This window comes from Panthera leo, chromosome B4 (assembly GCF_018350215.1).
Source record: "Panthera leo isolate Ple1 chromosome B4, P.leo_Ple1_pat1.1, whole genome shotgun sequence".
Lineage (NCBI taxonomy): Eukaryota > Metazoa > Chordata > Mammalia > Carnivora > Felidae > Panthera > Panthera leo.
The window spans coordinates 89,223,283-89,240,576 of record NC_056685.1 but is presented as its reverse complement, the minus strand read 5'-3'; the positions used below and the strand labels follow the sequence as shown (position 1 = coordinate 89,240,576).

At 38.2% G+C, this 17,294-nt stretch overlaps 1 protein-coding gene and 1 long non-coding RNA gene across 8 annotated transcripts in view; one reads left to right on the top strand and one right to left on the bottom strand.

Moving 5' to 3' along the window:
• Positions 1 to 17,294, bottom strand: part of LOC122224781 — a 119,778-nt gene that overhangs the window by 50,034 nt on the left and 52,450 nt on the right. For all 4 annotated transcript variants that reach the window (XR_006204932.1, XR_006204931.1, XR_006204930.1 and 1 more), the window contains exons 3-4: positions 15,683 to 15,788; positions 13,685 to 13,763 (exon numbers count right to left, since the gene is read on the bottom strand). This is a non-coding gene — a long non-coding RNA (uncharacterized LOC122224781). The remainder of the gene's footprint in view (positions 1 to 13,684; positions 13,764 to 15,682; positions 15,789 to 17,294) is intronic.
• CB4H12orf56 (chromosome B4 C12orf56 homolog) overlaps positions 1 to 17,294 on the top strand; it is an 83,658-nt gene that overhangs the window by 46,067 nt on the left and 20,297 nt on the right. For 2 of the 4 annotated variants that reach the window (XM_042947064.1, XM_042947063.1), the window contains exons 4-6: positions 3,055 to 3,463; positions 8,197 to 8,267; positions 13,762 to 13,906. In XM_042947064.1, coding sequence (XP_042802998.1) covers positions 3,055 to 3,463; positions 8,197 to 8,267; positions 13,762 to 13,906 — 625 coding nt within the window. The remainder of the gene's footprint in view (positions 1 to 3,054; positions 3,464 to 8,196; positions 8,268 to 13,761; positions 13,907 to 17,294) is intronic. The other 2 variants (XM_042947067.1, XM_042947065.1) reach the window with 2 other exon arrangements.

The following is a 17,294-nucleotide window of genomic DNA, read 5'->3' as shown; positions in this document are numbered from 1 at the left end:
GGCAAGTGAAAGGATGAGCTTTTGGAGAAACTGATCTGTTTAATAAACAGAAGTAGAGGGGCACCTGGGTGGCTCAGTCGGATAAGTGTCCAACTTCGACTCAGGTCATGAGCTCATGGTTTTTGAGTTTGAGCCCCACATTGGGCACAGAACCTGAAGCCTGCTTCGGATTCTGTGTCTCCTTCTCTCTCTGCCCCTCCCCCACTTGTGTTCTGTTTGTCTCTCAAAAATAAATAAATGTAAAAAAAGAAGTAGACCTGACAATCCAATGAAATGAGAATGTGCTACGCCACTAGCAAAACAGAACAGAGGATAAAACCCAAGAACATGAACCTTATATTTTTTCTCTAAGAAGCAACACTTCTTGATAGAAAATAGAGAAAGGGAGTTGTGCAATTTCTCTCTGTCTAGCACATAAACGTGCAAGTTCTGCAGCTACACTGGACCTCAAATCTGGACTGTGCCTTCGGTGATTTAACCTTCCCAGACTTCACTCCTCACGAGTAGGATGGAGCTCCTGATAGTACCCTGCTCACAGGGATGATATGTGAGGTCTAAATCATGTACCTGTAAAGTGCTTAAACTGTGTGTGACGCTTAGCCCTTATTAAGACTTAGCTCTTTTGTTATTGCTAATTACCAGTATGTCAGCCACTGAGCAATAATTTATTCAGCATCCTCAGAATCTTGATCAAGCTTTGGGACAGAATAGCTTTCTTCTTTTTCACTGTCACTAATAACACTACTATATGTATATATGTATGTATTCTGAGGCGGGGGGGGGGGGGGGGGAGAAGGGCAGAGGGGCAGAGGAAGAGAGAACCTTAAGCAGGCTCCATGCTTAGTGCAGAGCCCATGATCCTGGAATCATGACCTGAGCTGAAATCAAGAGTTGGACACTTAACTGACTGAGCCACCAAGGCACCCCAATGCTACTGTATTTAAAAAATAAAAATGCTGTTGTACAATAATTTGGCACAAGGTACCATCTATATTAGTTTTCTAAGAATTTCTTGCACAGTAGGTTGTTATAATTCTATTGGAGGACCAGTCCCTTGTCTATGCAAATATACTATGTGGGTAAGTATATGAATCCAGAACGTTTAGAAACTCAAGAGAAAGGATTTGATCAAGGCCTCCAGAAATAAAGGTTTTTATAAGTCTTTATGTCTTCATCATTCTCAAAATTGGCTCTGAAAACATTAAATAGATATATTCTTGTGCACATAATTTGCTCACAGCTTATCATTATTAACAAAGAGTCATTGCTCAATTACACATTTATAAAAACATAAAGATCCATTTATTGAGCATTGGGGTGGAATCAATATTCATTCTTCTCCCCCATCACTCTCTTCCTCTTCCTTTTCCCTCCTCCTTTATGGACTTGTCTGAAAACTTCCCTGGGATAGATACTCAGGAGCAGAATTGCTTTGTTCATTCTATATATGAATTTGCTTGTTGGTTTTATTTATCTTTTTTTTTTTTTTTTTTTTTTTTTAGAGCGTGTGAGTAGGGGAGAAGGGCAGAGAGAGAGAGAGAGAGAGAGAGAAAGAAAGAAAATCTCAGGCAGGCTCCATGCTCAGCACGGACCCAACATGGAGCTGGATCCCATGACCCTGGGATCATGGCCTGAGCTGAAATTAAGAGTCGGATGCTCAACTGACTGAGCCACCCAGGCACCCCTATTTTTTTAAGGGTTTTATTTTTAAGCCTAAGGGTTTGGCAAGGGGTGGCTGTTTAAGTGGGATGGAACTTGGATGAATAAATTGGAATGACCACTTTAGATGGGTGTGTGCACATGTACCTGCAACACTGAGCTGTGGGCTGGAACTCAACACAGTTCATAATCTTGTACAGATAATAAATGAATTTTATACCTGTTTTAAAGTTAATTTAAGGACTAATAAAAACAAAGTGGCTTTCCACTTTCATGAAGGTTCCAATCTAATAAGGGAGACAATATATTTTAGCATAAAATGATAAACCAGTAATTCAAGGCCATATAGGGTAATATTAATCGCTAAGCACCTACTGAGTGTTTCCAGTGTTACAAACACATTGCATGTATTTTCTTATTTGATCCTCACAAAAAATTTTTGAGATTGGTGCTATTATAGGTTCCTATTTTAAAATTGGGACATTGAAGCTTAGGTCAACCCAAGTCACATTACCCCTGAGGGGCGGAGCCACGATTGGAACTTAGATCTCATCATATCCTACAACTTCTTAGCCTCTACCACTTGCTTCCTCATGCAGCAGAGTAGAGGAATGGTCATGGTAAGGTGGAGAATGGGCACGGTGAGGGTGGACTCAGGATTGATTCTGAAAAATGTGCTGACACTATTGGAAAGACACTGGAAAAATCAGAGTATTAGCAAGACGTGAATCAGAAAAAAAAAACTTAAGAAATCTCACTTCAAAAAAAAAAAAGAAATCTCACTTAATATCTCCATGTGAATAATTTTTTCTTCATAGGATCCACCAGAATTGCCCAATGAAAGAAGAGTCAGGTTTCAAAAGCAGAACGAAAAGTTCTTACATTGGAAATGTTGGGGTTTGGTGAAGGACAGGCACAATACTTTAGATATAGAAAGTGCTTCTTTAAATGACATTGGGTACAGTTTTAGTTCTGAAAGCAGAAAAGTATAATGAAGTATACCCTACCTCCACTAGGCCAATGGGTAAGCAAGTGAGGTTAAATCACTCCCTTCTCTTAATAAGCATTCCTTTTGGGGCACCTAGGTGGCTCATTTGGTTGAGCGTAATCTTGATTTCAACTCAGATCATGATCCCAGGGTCATGGGATGAAGCCTTGTGTTGAGCTCCATGCTGAGCATGGAGCCTGCCTAAAATTCTCTCTCTCCCTCTGCCCTCTCCCTTCCTCTCTCTCTCTTTCTAAAATTAAAAAAAAAAAAAAAAAAGTATTCCTTTTATGTGAAAATATTTACTTACTTTCAAAGTCTTAAACTGCTGCAATTGGGCCACCAGATTCCCTTTGTCCCTTACTGTTAAGTTATGAATATTATGTTTACCGCTACATTCTACCTGACAGGTACCACCAAGAGGTCAGCACACCATCCACAGACTCAACCTTCTGTCTTCCTTCAGACCTCAAGGAGCCGTCTCTTCATGGCCAAAGTGCCTTTCGACCCTTACCCACCCCCTCCAGGAGGAGCTGTCAATCCACATCAGCTACGGGAAAGGTTGTCACCTTGCCATCTTGCACAACCAACACGAAAGAACCCAAGGCACTGTCAGATCACAACGGTTCTCTAAGTGAAGTCCCTTTAAAGGGCAATGGGAACGGAAATGAGTTTTACTCAGGAAATTCCTCCCTGGCTTCCCCTTTACAGAGCAACCCAAACCTAGAGAAAAAGGCGTTGGAACTTCATTTGTACATTATTTCTACAACCTCATCGATATTTCTGCACTTAAAAAGTTCGTGGACCAATTATATTATAGTAAGTGTCCTCATAAGGTAACTTTGGCTGGAGTAATTTTTAAAGCCAACATGCCTTTCCTGCTTTCCAAAATTTAGCTTTGGAATTTAATAATATTATGAAAGACAAACACACTGGACAATTAAGGATATGATTCTGTTCAGGCTATTGCAAGATGGAAAATGCTTATTAATGAGTGTCTTAAAGAAACAGGGATGGACCAGGGGTTTTACAGAGGCAGGTAAACAAGGGAGTCTCCTGGCAATCATGGAGAAGGATGGACAAGGTCTTATCTTGGAATATTTGTGAGCAGGGTGGTCTTTTTCAGTTAGCTGGGATGTTTTCTCAACCATTTCTGCTTTTAGAGAGCACAGAGCTCAGATAAAGTTCAACACTGTCAATATGTCTCTGTATTTCTTAGCTGAGCTATTGAAAGGAGGTTAATCAGGGTCATTGTCATAGGAGCAGAATAATTTTGGAGTGATTTCCTCCAAAATAAGGTACTTAGAATTTTACCTTATTTTAGAAATGAGGAAAATGAATATTTTAGGTGACTTACTCAAGATTATATAGTAGGTTTAGAGACAGAGTCAGAACTCTCATGTGTAATCTTTTTATTACACAAGGATCAGTTTAAAAATAAGTAATTTATTACAGGAATAACATGATCCTTTTCAGTTATCTTCAGTGATATATAATTTTTACTACTGACCTTATAACACAATAATATTAAAAAATATGACAGGCTCTTTTCATTCAGAAGAAGATAAGGAAGCAAGGGGTTTGATAAATGGCTAAAAACTGAAAGACTGCAGAACAGCTCAAGTTTTTTTCTCATAGCATGGTTCAGAATGGTCAATTTTTAAATTACATGTCAAATGCTCAAAATTTCTCCTTAAATTCTTACTTTTATTATTTTTTTAATATTTTATTTTTAAATAATTTCTATACCAAATGTGGGCTTCAACTTACAACCCTAAGATCAAGAGTCACATGCTCCAGCAACTGAGTCAGCCAGGCGCTCCTAAATTTTTAAACAGCTTTCTCCAAATTAAGAATTTAAACAAATCTTAAATAGAGGGGGAAACTCTGATCTATTAATAGGAGGCCACATATGTTCTAATAGAAAAACCAAATTTTGATCTATCTAAATGTTTCAAAATGACCGTTTATGTTTCCCTGAAGTGACTAACTCCGGGTTTTAGTACTCCTTTTTAATTCTGCAGCAGAGACATGATTGGGGCAAGTCAGACAGGCAAACTCATAGCCCTTCTGATAGTAAAAGCAGTAACAATAATGGACATGTATTAACAGGTAGGATCTGCTTTGATGCTTTCATATATTAATTCATTTAATCTGCACACAACCCTAGGAGGTAGAACTGTTATTCTCATTCCATAGATGATGAAATTAAGGCACTGAGAAATTAAATGATGTACGCAAGTTTGCACAATTACTGTGGAGCCAAGATTTAATTTTTTTTCTATGACCATTGAAATAAATGTCAGTGGAGGGGGGTTATCTTTGAGTTGGTAGATGCTATCATTAAAAAAAATTTTTTTTTTGATGTTTATTTATTTTTGAGAGAAAGAGAGAGACAGAGCACTAGCTGGGGAGGGGCAGAGAGAGAGGGAGACACAGAATCCGAAGCAGGCTCCAGGCTCTGAGCTGTCAGCACAAAGTCCTATGCAGGTGGGAATGCAAGCTGGTGCAGCCACTCTGGAAAACAGCATGGAGGTTCCTCAAAAAACTAAAAATAGAACTACCCTATGACCCAGCAATTGCACTACTAGGCATTTATCCACAGGATACAGGTGTGCTGTTTCGAAGGGAGACATGCACCCCAATGATTATAGCAGCACTGTCAATAATAGCCAAAGTATGGAAAGAGCCCAAATGTCCATTGATGGATGAATGGATCCATGATGGATGAATTTATGAATGGATAAAGAAGATGATTACTCAGCAATCAAAAAGAATGAAATCTCACCATTTGCAACTACGTGGATGGACTAGAGGGTATTATGCTAAGTGAAATTAGTCAGAGAAAGAAAATATCATATGACTTCACTCATGAGGACTTTAATATACAAAACAGATGAACACAAGGGAAGGGAAGCAAAAATAATATAAAAACAGGGAGAGGGACAAAACAGAAGAGACTCATAAATATGGAGAACTGAGTAAGGTTACTGGAGGGGTTTTGGGAGGGGGGATGGGCTAAATGAGTAATGGCACTAAGGAATCTACTCCTGAAATCACTGTTGCACTATATGCTAACTAACTTGGATATAAATTAAAAACAAAATACAAAATAAAATTAAAAACAAAAAAACAAAGTCCTATGCAGGGCTCAAACTCACAAACGATGAGATTATGACCTGAGCCGAAGTTGAATGCTTAACCAACTAAGCCACCCAGGTGCCCCTAATAGATGCTATTATTAAAAATGTTCCATCCCTTAGGGTGCCTGGGTGGCTCAGTTGGTTGGGCGTTCGACTTTTGACTTTGGCTCAGGTCATGATCTTGCAGTTTGTGGATTCGAGCCCACTGTCGGGCTTTGCATTGACAGTGTGGAGCCTGCTTGGGATTCTCGCTCTTCCTCTCTCTCTGCCCCTCCCCTGCTTGCGTGCACTCTCTCTCTCAAATAAATACACTTAACATTAAAAAAATAATGTTCTATCTCTTGAAAGATGGAAAATGGGCAAGCAAATATTTCATACATATGATGAATCAGGTTAGCATTCATTCTAGTAAAAATAAGACATTAATTCAATATAAATATTTAGAAAGTTATGACTTTTGTGACACCGTTTCTTTCATCATGTTATTCTTGGTGATACTTCCATAAGTTTTAGGAAATTAAAAAACAATAATCTCCTAAATCAGTCAGACGTATCTTGGCTAACTGATCTCTTGTGCTTTGAGATCTAGAATGATTATTCACATTGAGGTAGGGAAATGCTACTGGGAAAAAGGAATGGACATGTTAACTCTCTCTGTATTTTCGGGGAAAATAAACCTAAACCATCCAGTGAGAAATTAGCACTCATTCTGATTTTAAGGGTTTCCAAAGAGCCAAGTCTCCTTCAGTGATCCATTTTATCTGTAACTTTCACCAAAAATAATTACATCTGAGTTCTTTAGCATCTCAAATTCTACAGAAACAATACATGGCAATTCTTTGACATTTATATGTTGTGAAGATAGGTGCTAGAAAGCTAAATAACTAAGGAATATCCCCAAATTAAAATTCTAGATTTAAGGTAACCATTCACATTTAGACAGGAAAAAAAGACAGCTTTTTTTTTTTTCCTTAACTTAAAACAATGACAAAAGTAGTTAAGAACAGGGGTGCCTGGCTGGCTCAGTTGGTAGAACATTTGACTCTTGTTCTCAGGGTCCTGAGTTTGAACCCTACACTAAGTATAGAGATTTCTTTAAAAAAACAAAAGTAGTGGGGCGCCTGGGTGGCTCATTGGTTAATCGTCTGACTCTTTGATTTCAGCTCAGGTCATGGTTCAGCTCCTTTGCTCATGCTCTCTCTCTCAAAGATAAAAATAAATAAACATTTTTAAAAAATAAATAAAAAACAAAAGTAGTGAGAAAAAGCACATACTTCCCCCACCCACTCACCATCCTGCTCTGATATTAAGGAATAAGAAAGGGGTAAGTTTGTTTGGAGTTGTAAATCAGCAACGTTTCAGAAATTCTTTCGAACCTGTCTGTTAAGCCTTAACATAAAATAAAAGATCATTTAGAGGACTTGCTGAACACTACATACCAACTTATTTTCAAGACCCAGAATGAATGGAAAATGGCAACACTAAAGATTTGAGGGAAAAAATAACCCTATTAATAGGGGAATAGTTAAGAAAACTATTGTATAATCTATGCTATGAAATACTAGGTAATCATTAAAAAGATTGAAGTAAACCTATATATAAAGAAATGGAAAATTGTCTACCATATATTAAGTGAAAAAAAAGTTCCAGATTAACATATGTGATGTAATTTAGCCAGTACTAAATATATATTATAAAAAGATATCATCTAATATGTATAAGATGTATGTCTTTTGTTAAGTTTATTTACTTTGGGAGAGAAAGAGGGTGCACGTGTGTTTGAATGCACACTAGTGCAGGAGGGGCAGAGAGAGAGGGAGGGAGAGAGAATTCCAAGCAGGCTCTGCGCTGTCTGCCTCAGAGCCTGCCTCCGGGCTCGATCCCACGAACCTTGAGATCATGACCTGAGCTGAGATCAAGAGTCAGACGTTTAATGAACCGAGCCACCCAGGCGCCCCTATAGATGTATGTTATAATTAATATGTTTTTATATACCTGAAAGGATATAAACCAAACTGATAATAATATAGTAAGGTACTTTGTGTCGCTGTTGTTTTTAATTTCAGTATAATCAGCATACAGCGTTATATTAGTATCAAGTATATAGTAAGGTACTTTGACTACTGGGATGGGAGGATTAGGGAGAGACATGGAACTTTTATCTTTTGTTTATGCATTTTTGTACTGTTTGATTTTGATAGATAATTTCATTTTATAATGAGCAAGTGTCATGTTTAAAATTATTAAAAACTATATAAGGAAACAAATACTCTGTGGTATTATTTACATAAACAAATCACGTACTATAGCATGGATTAAGGAATAGATATACAGTATTGACTAAAAGTAGGAGAAATTGATTTTCAGTAAACAAAGATTCTAACTATTCCCACTTTTTTCCTCTTTTAGAAAGCTACTCTTTTACAAGACCCCCTACGTGCTGGTGAGCTCAGTCCTATCGGAAGTCAAAAGCCATATAGGTAAGGAGTGATGATATCCTAGAGTTGCGTGGGGGACTGTTCCCTCATCTCTGCCTCTCGTAACTCCATGTGTTGCTGACCAACCCTCTGCCCTGAATTTTAGGTCTGCAAACATAATTGCCCACTGGCCATCACCTCTTGTAGGTCTTAAAAGAACTTTAAAGTCAGTATATTCAGAACAGAGCTCAGCATCTTCCTTCTGGGACTGGACCTTCCTCTTGTGTTCCCTAACACAGGGCCTGATGTTGTTATCCCCAGATTACCTAAGCCAGAGTCCTGGAAGTCATCCTTATCTTCTCTTTCCCCTACACCACCACCCCCACACCCAGCCATTCACCACATGATTTATTGCTTTTCTCTAATATATCTGGATAACATCTACTTCTTTGACTGTCACATACTCAGCCCAATTACCTTTGTTCTGAGCTCCTCCAGTATTTTCCTAGCTGGCTTCTGCCTTCACTCTCTAAACCATTCTCCATAACAACGAAGAAATCTTTCAGAAGCACAAATCTGATCATGTAACTCCCTCCCTTAAAGTCTTTGAATGGCTCTCCATTGCCTTTAGAAAAAGGTCTAAACTTTACAGCAGCTTATAAAGATCTTTCTGATGTGTCTTTTCATCTTTCCATCTTCAACTGTTGTGTCCCCTCAACTCCTGCCCTAACCTCCTGATCCAAATGATCTCACAGTTCTCAGAAAGCTCCCTGTTTTTTTTTGTTTGTTTGTTTGTTTTTTCCTCTATCCTGGAACCCTACTCTCTATTCTTCTTCTCCTTCATGAATAACTTCAACTCATCAAGACTTAGCTTGCTATCCCTTTCTCTAAAAATCATTTCTCAGAACTACATTAGGAGGGGCCCCTCTAGAACATTCTATGCTTACCATCTTTTAGGACTCAACAGCCTATCTTATGATTGCTTATTTGATTATGTGCTGCCCTATTATGTACTATGCCCCTTAAGGGCCAAGACTGTACCTTGGTCATTGGCACACAGTAGGCTGCCTTTATGGAATGAATGAATAAATTGTTAAAACAATTAAACATGAATCTGATTTAAAGTGTGGGTGTATTAGCTTTCAAAAGGAATGCGGTCCTGACACATGTGGCAAGATGGATGAACCTTGAAGAAATTATGCTAAGTGAAAGAATCCACACATAAAAGGACAAATATTGTATGATTCCACTTACTTATAGGAGGCATTGAGAATAGGCAAATTCATAGAAACAGAAAATAAAAGAGAGGTTACTAGGAGCTGAGGGGGGAGAGGGAAATGGGGACCTACTGTTCATTAGTACAGAGTTTCTGTTTGGGAAAATGAAGAAGTTCTGGAAATGGATAGTAGTGATGGTTATACAACACTGTGAATGCACTTAATTTGTATACCTAAAAATGGTTACAATGATAAATTTTATGTTATATATATTTTATTTCAGTTTTAAAACAGGTAAGGTGTGTGTATATGTGTTTAAGGGAATAGATAAAACAAGATTGGCAAAATGTTAAAAATTATTGAATCTAGGTGATAGATGGGGTTTCTTATACAATTTTCTCCATTTTTTGTGTATGTTTAAAAATTTCTATAATAAAAGTTTTAAGAAGGCTTAAGAAACATAATAAGCAAATATAGCAAGTATCTTATTTGTATCTTGATTTCAACAAACCAAAAATAAAAGACATTTTTTAAATAAGTTTTTTAGTGTATTTATTTATTTTGAGAGATAGAGAACAAGGGAGGGACAGAGAGAGAGAGAGAGACAGAATCCCAAGCAGGCTCTGCACTGCCAGCATGGAGCCCACCATGGGGCTTGAACCCATGACTGTGAGACCATGACCTGAGCCAAAATCAAGAGTCCGATGCTTAACTGACTGAGCCACCTAGGCGCCCCTAAAAAGACATTTTTAAGACAATGGAGGACATCTGAATGTGGACTGGGTATTAGCCCATAGCAAAGAATTATTGATAATTTTGACAGATGTGACAATGATGATTTTGTAAGAAAATGTTTATTTTGAGGTATGTTCTGAGGTATGTAGGGGTAAAGTAAGGATGTTTGTGATTTAGTTTTTAAAAGATGGTAATACAGGCAGCTTAGAATTTCTATCTGTTTTCATATGTTTACTGCAAAAAAGTATCAGTTTTAATTTTAGTGCTTTATTTAAAGTGGTTTTAAAACTAACTGGATAATGAAATAGGCTTTATCTCTCTGTATATGTGTGGCTTGAAATTTATCCTTGAAGGCCAGAAAGAGAGTTGAGTTCTACCACTCTCTTGACTCATGAAAAGCATATTTCTTGCAAAGTTAATTCCCGAAGGCAACACATTTAAAATGCAGTGATTTAAAATGCACTATGAAGAATGTGGTCTATGTACAAGATATATAAGACAGGTCTCTGCCTGCAAGGCACCTTCAGTTTAAAAGGAGTAAACATTCTTTGGGTTTCAAATTAGAACTCTGTCACAAATGTGAGTCCTGTAACATCATGGATGTATAGGGACCATTGTGAACATATACACAGTGCTTCGGAGATAATGTATGAAAAGCCTTTTCCAGCTGTAAATCATTATAAAAATGTATTATTTATGTAGAATATCCCCTCCAAAAATGAAAACATATGGGAAAAATAGAGCTTATCATTAGATCAAGAATCCTTCTTGCTACATTATTTGAGTGAATTTATATTTTCTAGCTGATGAAAATATAGAATATCTGTTAAAATTAATGTAACATTTCCCCTTATTCCTAAATTGAATAATGGAGTCTTCTGGCGCTAGACTTTTTATTATTTAAATTAGCCAAGTAAAGTTTGTCATCATCTATGTAAAAACAAATATTCTGGGCAGAGAAACTGTGATTATATCAATGTCTCTACAGAAATATAGACTCCTGAATCTAACTTGTATTTATGATGTATATGAGACCTCAATTTACATATGAATTGATTTTTAGTATGAAGAGATTAGTGTGTTTTTTCTTATGAAAAAAAATTTTTTTGTAAGTTTGGTATTTCAGTCTATTATCATAGGTGCCAAAGGAAAAAAAACTGTCCCTATGTGAATCTCAGCAAATTGTCGACTAATGGGAAAAATAGGAAAGTCAATTGGAAAGTAATTCTGCTGGTATGCTTTCTGAGCTTGTGGTTTTCTAAGCTCACTTGTTTGTGAAAACTACATTTCTGCTGTTTTTGGAGTTCTCAGAGAACAGAGGGATTTTATAGTATTTTTTTTAATGAAATGGGATTGTAATTAGAAGTGGATGTATAGGGAAGTGGGATCAAAGCTCGTTCGTATTTTATTTACAAACTATTTATTAAATATTTACCGTGTGCTAAGCACATGTAGTAACCAAAGTATCAAAATGATGGGGTAGGTATGATAATACCTATTTTACAGATGGGAAACTGAGGCACACAGAGAGTAGGTAACTTGCCCATGGTAATTACTCAGGTAAAGAGAGGCAGATCTAGAATCTGAACCCCATATTTATAATCATGTTCTTCTGCCTCTGACTTCTATCCCTGAATTCTTGATCATTTCTCTTTCAGACTCTCCACTGGAAAAGGACTGTTTTTCAGGAAGTCTTCCTGTTTTTGTTACTAAGAGAGGCTCAGTGATTGGATAGAAGAGAAAATCATATTTGTTTTTAAATAAAAGGGGAGGTAGTAGGCAAGAGCCAAGATTCCGTGCAGTAGTATTGGGATAAATGGCTGGTATTAAGGTTGGAGTAGGTGGTAAAAATATTTTTACTTTGGGGTTCCTGGGTGGCTGGGTCAGTTAAGCGGCCGACTTCAGCTCAGGTCATGATCTCGCAGTTCATGGGTTGGAGCCCCACGTCGGGCTCTGTGCTGACAGCTCAGAGCCTGGAGGCTGCTTCGGATTCTGTGTCTCCCTCTCTCTCTGCCCCTCCCCTGCTTGCGCTCTGTTTCTCTCTGTCTCTCAACAAGTGAATAAAAATGTTAAAAAAGATTTTTTAAAAATATTTTGACTTCAAGTCAGAAATTTTAGGAAGTTTCCACTGACCTACACAGAATATGAAACATCTCTTCTACCACTACTTTGCACCCTGCTCTTCTGAATCACTAGTTGTATGAACTTGGACAGGCTACTTAACCTTTCTAACATCCCATAAATGTAACAGTAATTCCCAGCCGTACCCCCTTCATGGGACTGCATGAGTTAGTCCATGAAAAGTGCCCAGGACAAGTACACGATCACAACAATGGGGCAAAAGATATATAATATATATATATATATTAATTACATTATATAATTAAATAAATACATATTATACAATTAAATAAATATAATTATATTTATATATTAATATATAATATAATATATAACACATATATAATATATAACACACATATATAACATATAACATACATAATACATATTATATATTATACATATAATATGTAATTATAATATATAATATATAATACAATATATAACATATAATATAATAAACATAATATATTATATATTATATATAATATAATATGTATATTATATATGTCTGTTATGTATAATATATATAAATTATATATGTGTTATATATATGTTATATATATATATTATATATATATATATAACATATATAATATATAAGACGTGTGGGAAAAGTGCTATAGGAGAGGGTCCTCATTCATGCTGGAATTAGGGAAGGCTTTAAGGGGGAGGTGTTACTCTCTTCAGCAAAGCCAGCTTTTCCTGAAGTATCGAACGTACGCAGGTCAGTGACAAGAGATGAATGCATGTGGTACTCTGACATGGCAAGAAATAACTTTGAATTTCACAGTGGAACAGTGATTGCTTTTCCAACTAGTCCAGTCTCATTAGGGAGAACCTCTGGGCTTGGTGCCCAAAGCGGGAGCTCTCTGAGACATGTTCATCTGCCTTTTTGTCAAAGAGAGAGCAGGCCTCAGGCTGGGAATGTGGCGCATCAATGTAGAATCTGTGTTGCTTCCCTGATGTTTTTACAGTTACCTGCTATTTATGGCACATGACACTGGTTCTCCTTGTAAAGTAGTGATACAAAGTTTTCTTTGTGAATAATCTCTCTCTCTGTCTCTACACACACACACACACACACACACACACACACACACACACAAAGGGAGTTGATTTAAAGAAAAAATATTAAGCAAATAATACTCCATTTGGCTCAGGCAGTATGGTAGATGGTATGTAGCAAACTCCAAGCTAGACTATGAAAGAGAGACAGAAGTTTCCTAGGGACACTGAGAGCATTGCTGACGTGGATACAGCTTGAGTAAAGGGGCACGGGCAAAAGTATGCCTGGAGAGTTATAAATAGCTCAATCTGGGGAAAGCAAGGTCCATTACTAATGAGTAATAAAACTAGAAGCACAAAACTATATTAAAATTCCATTAGAAACAAAGTCTTACAAACCTGTCAATAATTGTTGATATTCTTCAACTGCTGTTTACCATTTTTTACATGGAAATTTTTTTCTTGTGTTTCTGTAGATCTGAGGAGAAAATTAAGCTCTTCAGTCAACTTAAATCTGAACTTTTCCTTAAAGACAATACGTTGAGGAAGATACTTTGTCTAATTACAGAACTTAAAGTAGCAGCCCAGAAAAACTTCATTCTGAAAAGGCTTTTCTGGAAAGTAGGTGTTTTGTTTTATTTTTAATCTTTGAAACTTGTTCCAGCTATTTATCGAATGCAGGATATTTGAGCATGTAGTAAAATACAAATAAATGTTGTCTTGTATTCGGAGGCTGTATTTTAAAATGTTGATGGAAATTTAATGCAATCATGACTCAGTATTTGAAATCTTGTGATGTAATCAATAATGCATATGTGTGTGTCGGAGGGGAGATGGGGAAAGAGAATGGTAGCAAAAAGTACCTTATGTGGGTTGGTTTGGCAACCACGTGTATATGTGTGTGTTGGAGGGGGAGCTTCTGGGATGCAAGATGTATGGGTACAGAGAGTGAGATGAGAAAGTAGATTTTAAGAAGTTTTACCTTCAGGTAACCCTACAATATAAGTACAATTAAAACAAGTTACTTGTGAACGTAGGACTTTTTAAAAAGGTGACTCCTGGGGAGTCAAATCAACCTAGCTCTCACTCAGCAAGTTATAGACTTACTCTGTAAGACTTACTTCAGTTTCATGGGCAGGTATTCAGAAGCCCTGGTGAGTACTGATATGGTGCTAACGAGGGGGTGAGCCCTGCCTCGGGGTGAGCTCCTCTTGATGGCTATATGTTGTATCCTAATTCTGGCCAGTGGTTTCAGAGTTGCCAACATTTTATTGAGCAGCTGTAAAGTGCACAGCTCCCCAGCCATACAAGACAGTCCTGGTCTTAGATTCAAAGGGCTTCACATGTAGGACGACCAACCATCCAGGTTCGCCCACACTTGGGTGACCAACTGTCACAGCTTGCCTAGGACTGAAGAAGTTCTCAGGCTATGGGACTTTGAGTGCAAAAGCTAGGATAGTCCCAAGCAAACTGAAATGGTTAATTACCCTAATTAGAGGGCGTATTAGCTGCATAGAATATTATGTCAAATGTCCCCCAACATTGAGACAGGCAACAATGATACTGTGCTACGTAAATGCTTGAACTGGATACACCCTGTTAGGAATATAACATCTGGGTCTTGACTCCAAAACTAAAGAGGATTGTAGAGAATATAGGGACAGGCATCAAAATGACCACACAAGGTGATTATGAACATGGAAATGGAGTTAATGTGAAAAGGCTAAGGAAACTGGTATGATATCACACCCAAATATAACTCTCCAGTCCATCCCTGGACTGGTATCAGTTTAATAAAACTGGTACCAGTTTAAACACGTGGTATCAGTTTAATCTGTAACTCTGATTTTGTGTCCTTGCGCACTCAAAAACTTGTGGCTCTCCCTTCGAAGTACAAACACGTTGGCTTTAGCATTTAAGGCTCTCCACTAAGGACTTCTGTCACAGATTCCAAATTTGGACAGGCATGGCCCATGCAAGGTGGGTTTTCAGGAAGGGCCAACATCTATATAGGGCAGGCACTGGGCAAACGAACCCAGCTGTAGATGCTCCCAGGGAAGGCACAGAGCACCGGCGGGGAGAGTGGCCTCTACACAGAGAGTGTGCAAAAGAGATCAGGGCATTCTAGCACATGCGTAGGATATACCCAAATGTCTGCAAAAACATTTGACACCAGGAAGATCTGCTTGTTTAGGGTCTGGCAATAGAGTCTTCATGGAATGAGGTAGGGGAGGTGGCAAGGATATAAAGATTGTCCAGAGTAAACCTAGCAGCTGGGAGAGGACTAGCAAAGGACTTCACACTGGGCTCACAGATGTCCACTTAGATAAACCAGACACAATCGGGGGACTGGATTTAAAGCAGATGTCTAGGTAGGAGAACTGAGGTACCACTTACAGGTTAGACTAGCAAGAAGGGTGTTGATGTTGAATATCAGAGCGTTGGCCTCGAGGTGTCTTCAGCATGTCCAATCTTCCAATGTGCCTGATGCATATGGCCTTGGCTGTGGAGCCAAAGAAAGATACAAAGAAAGAGAATGAGGCTGGGCCTAACCCACTCAACCCCACACTTCCTTGCTTTCATCTCTTTCCTCTAAAAGCTCCAGCTTCGTGGGGTGACTTGAACACCTTGTCCTTCCAGCCCCTCCTCGTTTCCCCTGCTGTTATCTCTAGGCTACTCTTTCTTCCATTTTCTCCTGTTAAAATCCTACCCATCCATTTTTCAAGGCTCAGCTCAAATGCCGTTCTTCTGCCTTTCCTGTCATCCTCTATGGGGAACTTTGGAACCCTCCTCTTTCTCATCTGTTTTGGCAGTCCTGTACCATAGAACTTTCTTTGATGTTCTTTAATCTATGCTGTTCAATAAAGTAGCCACCAGCCACAATGAATGTGGCCAGTGGCTAGGGAAGTGAAATTTAAAAGAATGTTTATTTATTTTCAAGAAGTGGGGGGGATTGTGAGTGGGGGAGGGGCAAAGGGCGGGGGGAATCCCAAGCAGGCTCCATATTGTTAGTGCAAAGCCTGACGCAGGGTTTGAACTCACGAACTGTAAGATCATGACCTGAACTGAAATCAAGAGTTGGATACTTAACCGACTGAGCCACCCAGGCGCCCCACCATTTTAATCGATTTAAATTTAAGCACTGCCATGTGACCAGTGGCTACTGTGTTGGACAATGCAGTTCTATGGTATCTCAGCACCTTCTAACAATTCAACAAATATTTATTACTTGCCTGCTCTAGGCCAGGAATGGGAATAGGCATTAGAAATGTGAGCATGAGTAAGACACAGTTCCTACCGTCAAGAATTAGCTCAGAAAGTCTCCTTTTTACTACAGTTTTTGGCAAATTTTTAAATCTACCCTTGTATGCTATAAGCTTCTTCAGGACAGGCATGTGTCTCACTCATCATCTTTGTATTCACCCTAAGGTCTAACGTGTGCCATGCGTATACCAGGTCCCATAATCAATTCGTATTGAACTGAAAGTTTATTGTCTTGTGAAAAAGTAACCTGATCAGAAATCTAGGAATAAAGCATTCATGTTCTGTTGCTTAACTGAAAATACTGCAGGGGCGCCCGGGTGGCTTAGTTAAGTGCTCAACTCTTGATCTCGGCTCGGGTCATGATCTCACAGTTGGTGAGTTTGGACCCTGCACTGGGCTCTGTGCTGACAGTGCAGAGCCTGCTTGGGATTCTCTGTCTCCCTCTCTGTCTGTCTCTATCACTCTCTCAAAAATAAATAGATACACATTAAAAAAAAGAAAATACTGCAGCCCTTCTTTAATGTAATGTCCTTAGATGGATTAAAATAGGTCTTCTAATTCAGTTGTCAAAAATGAGAGGCCAAAATGAAGAGAGCGGGAAATAAAAGTTATATGGGCAGTCTCCCTATTTGTGGTCTCCCCACACTTAGTGGGGTACCTCGTTCTCCTCCCCACCATGCTACCAAGACCTGGTAGCCTTATGTTCTCTCTAATCCACAACCACAATCTTACATTCATTTATACA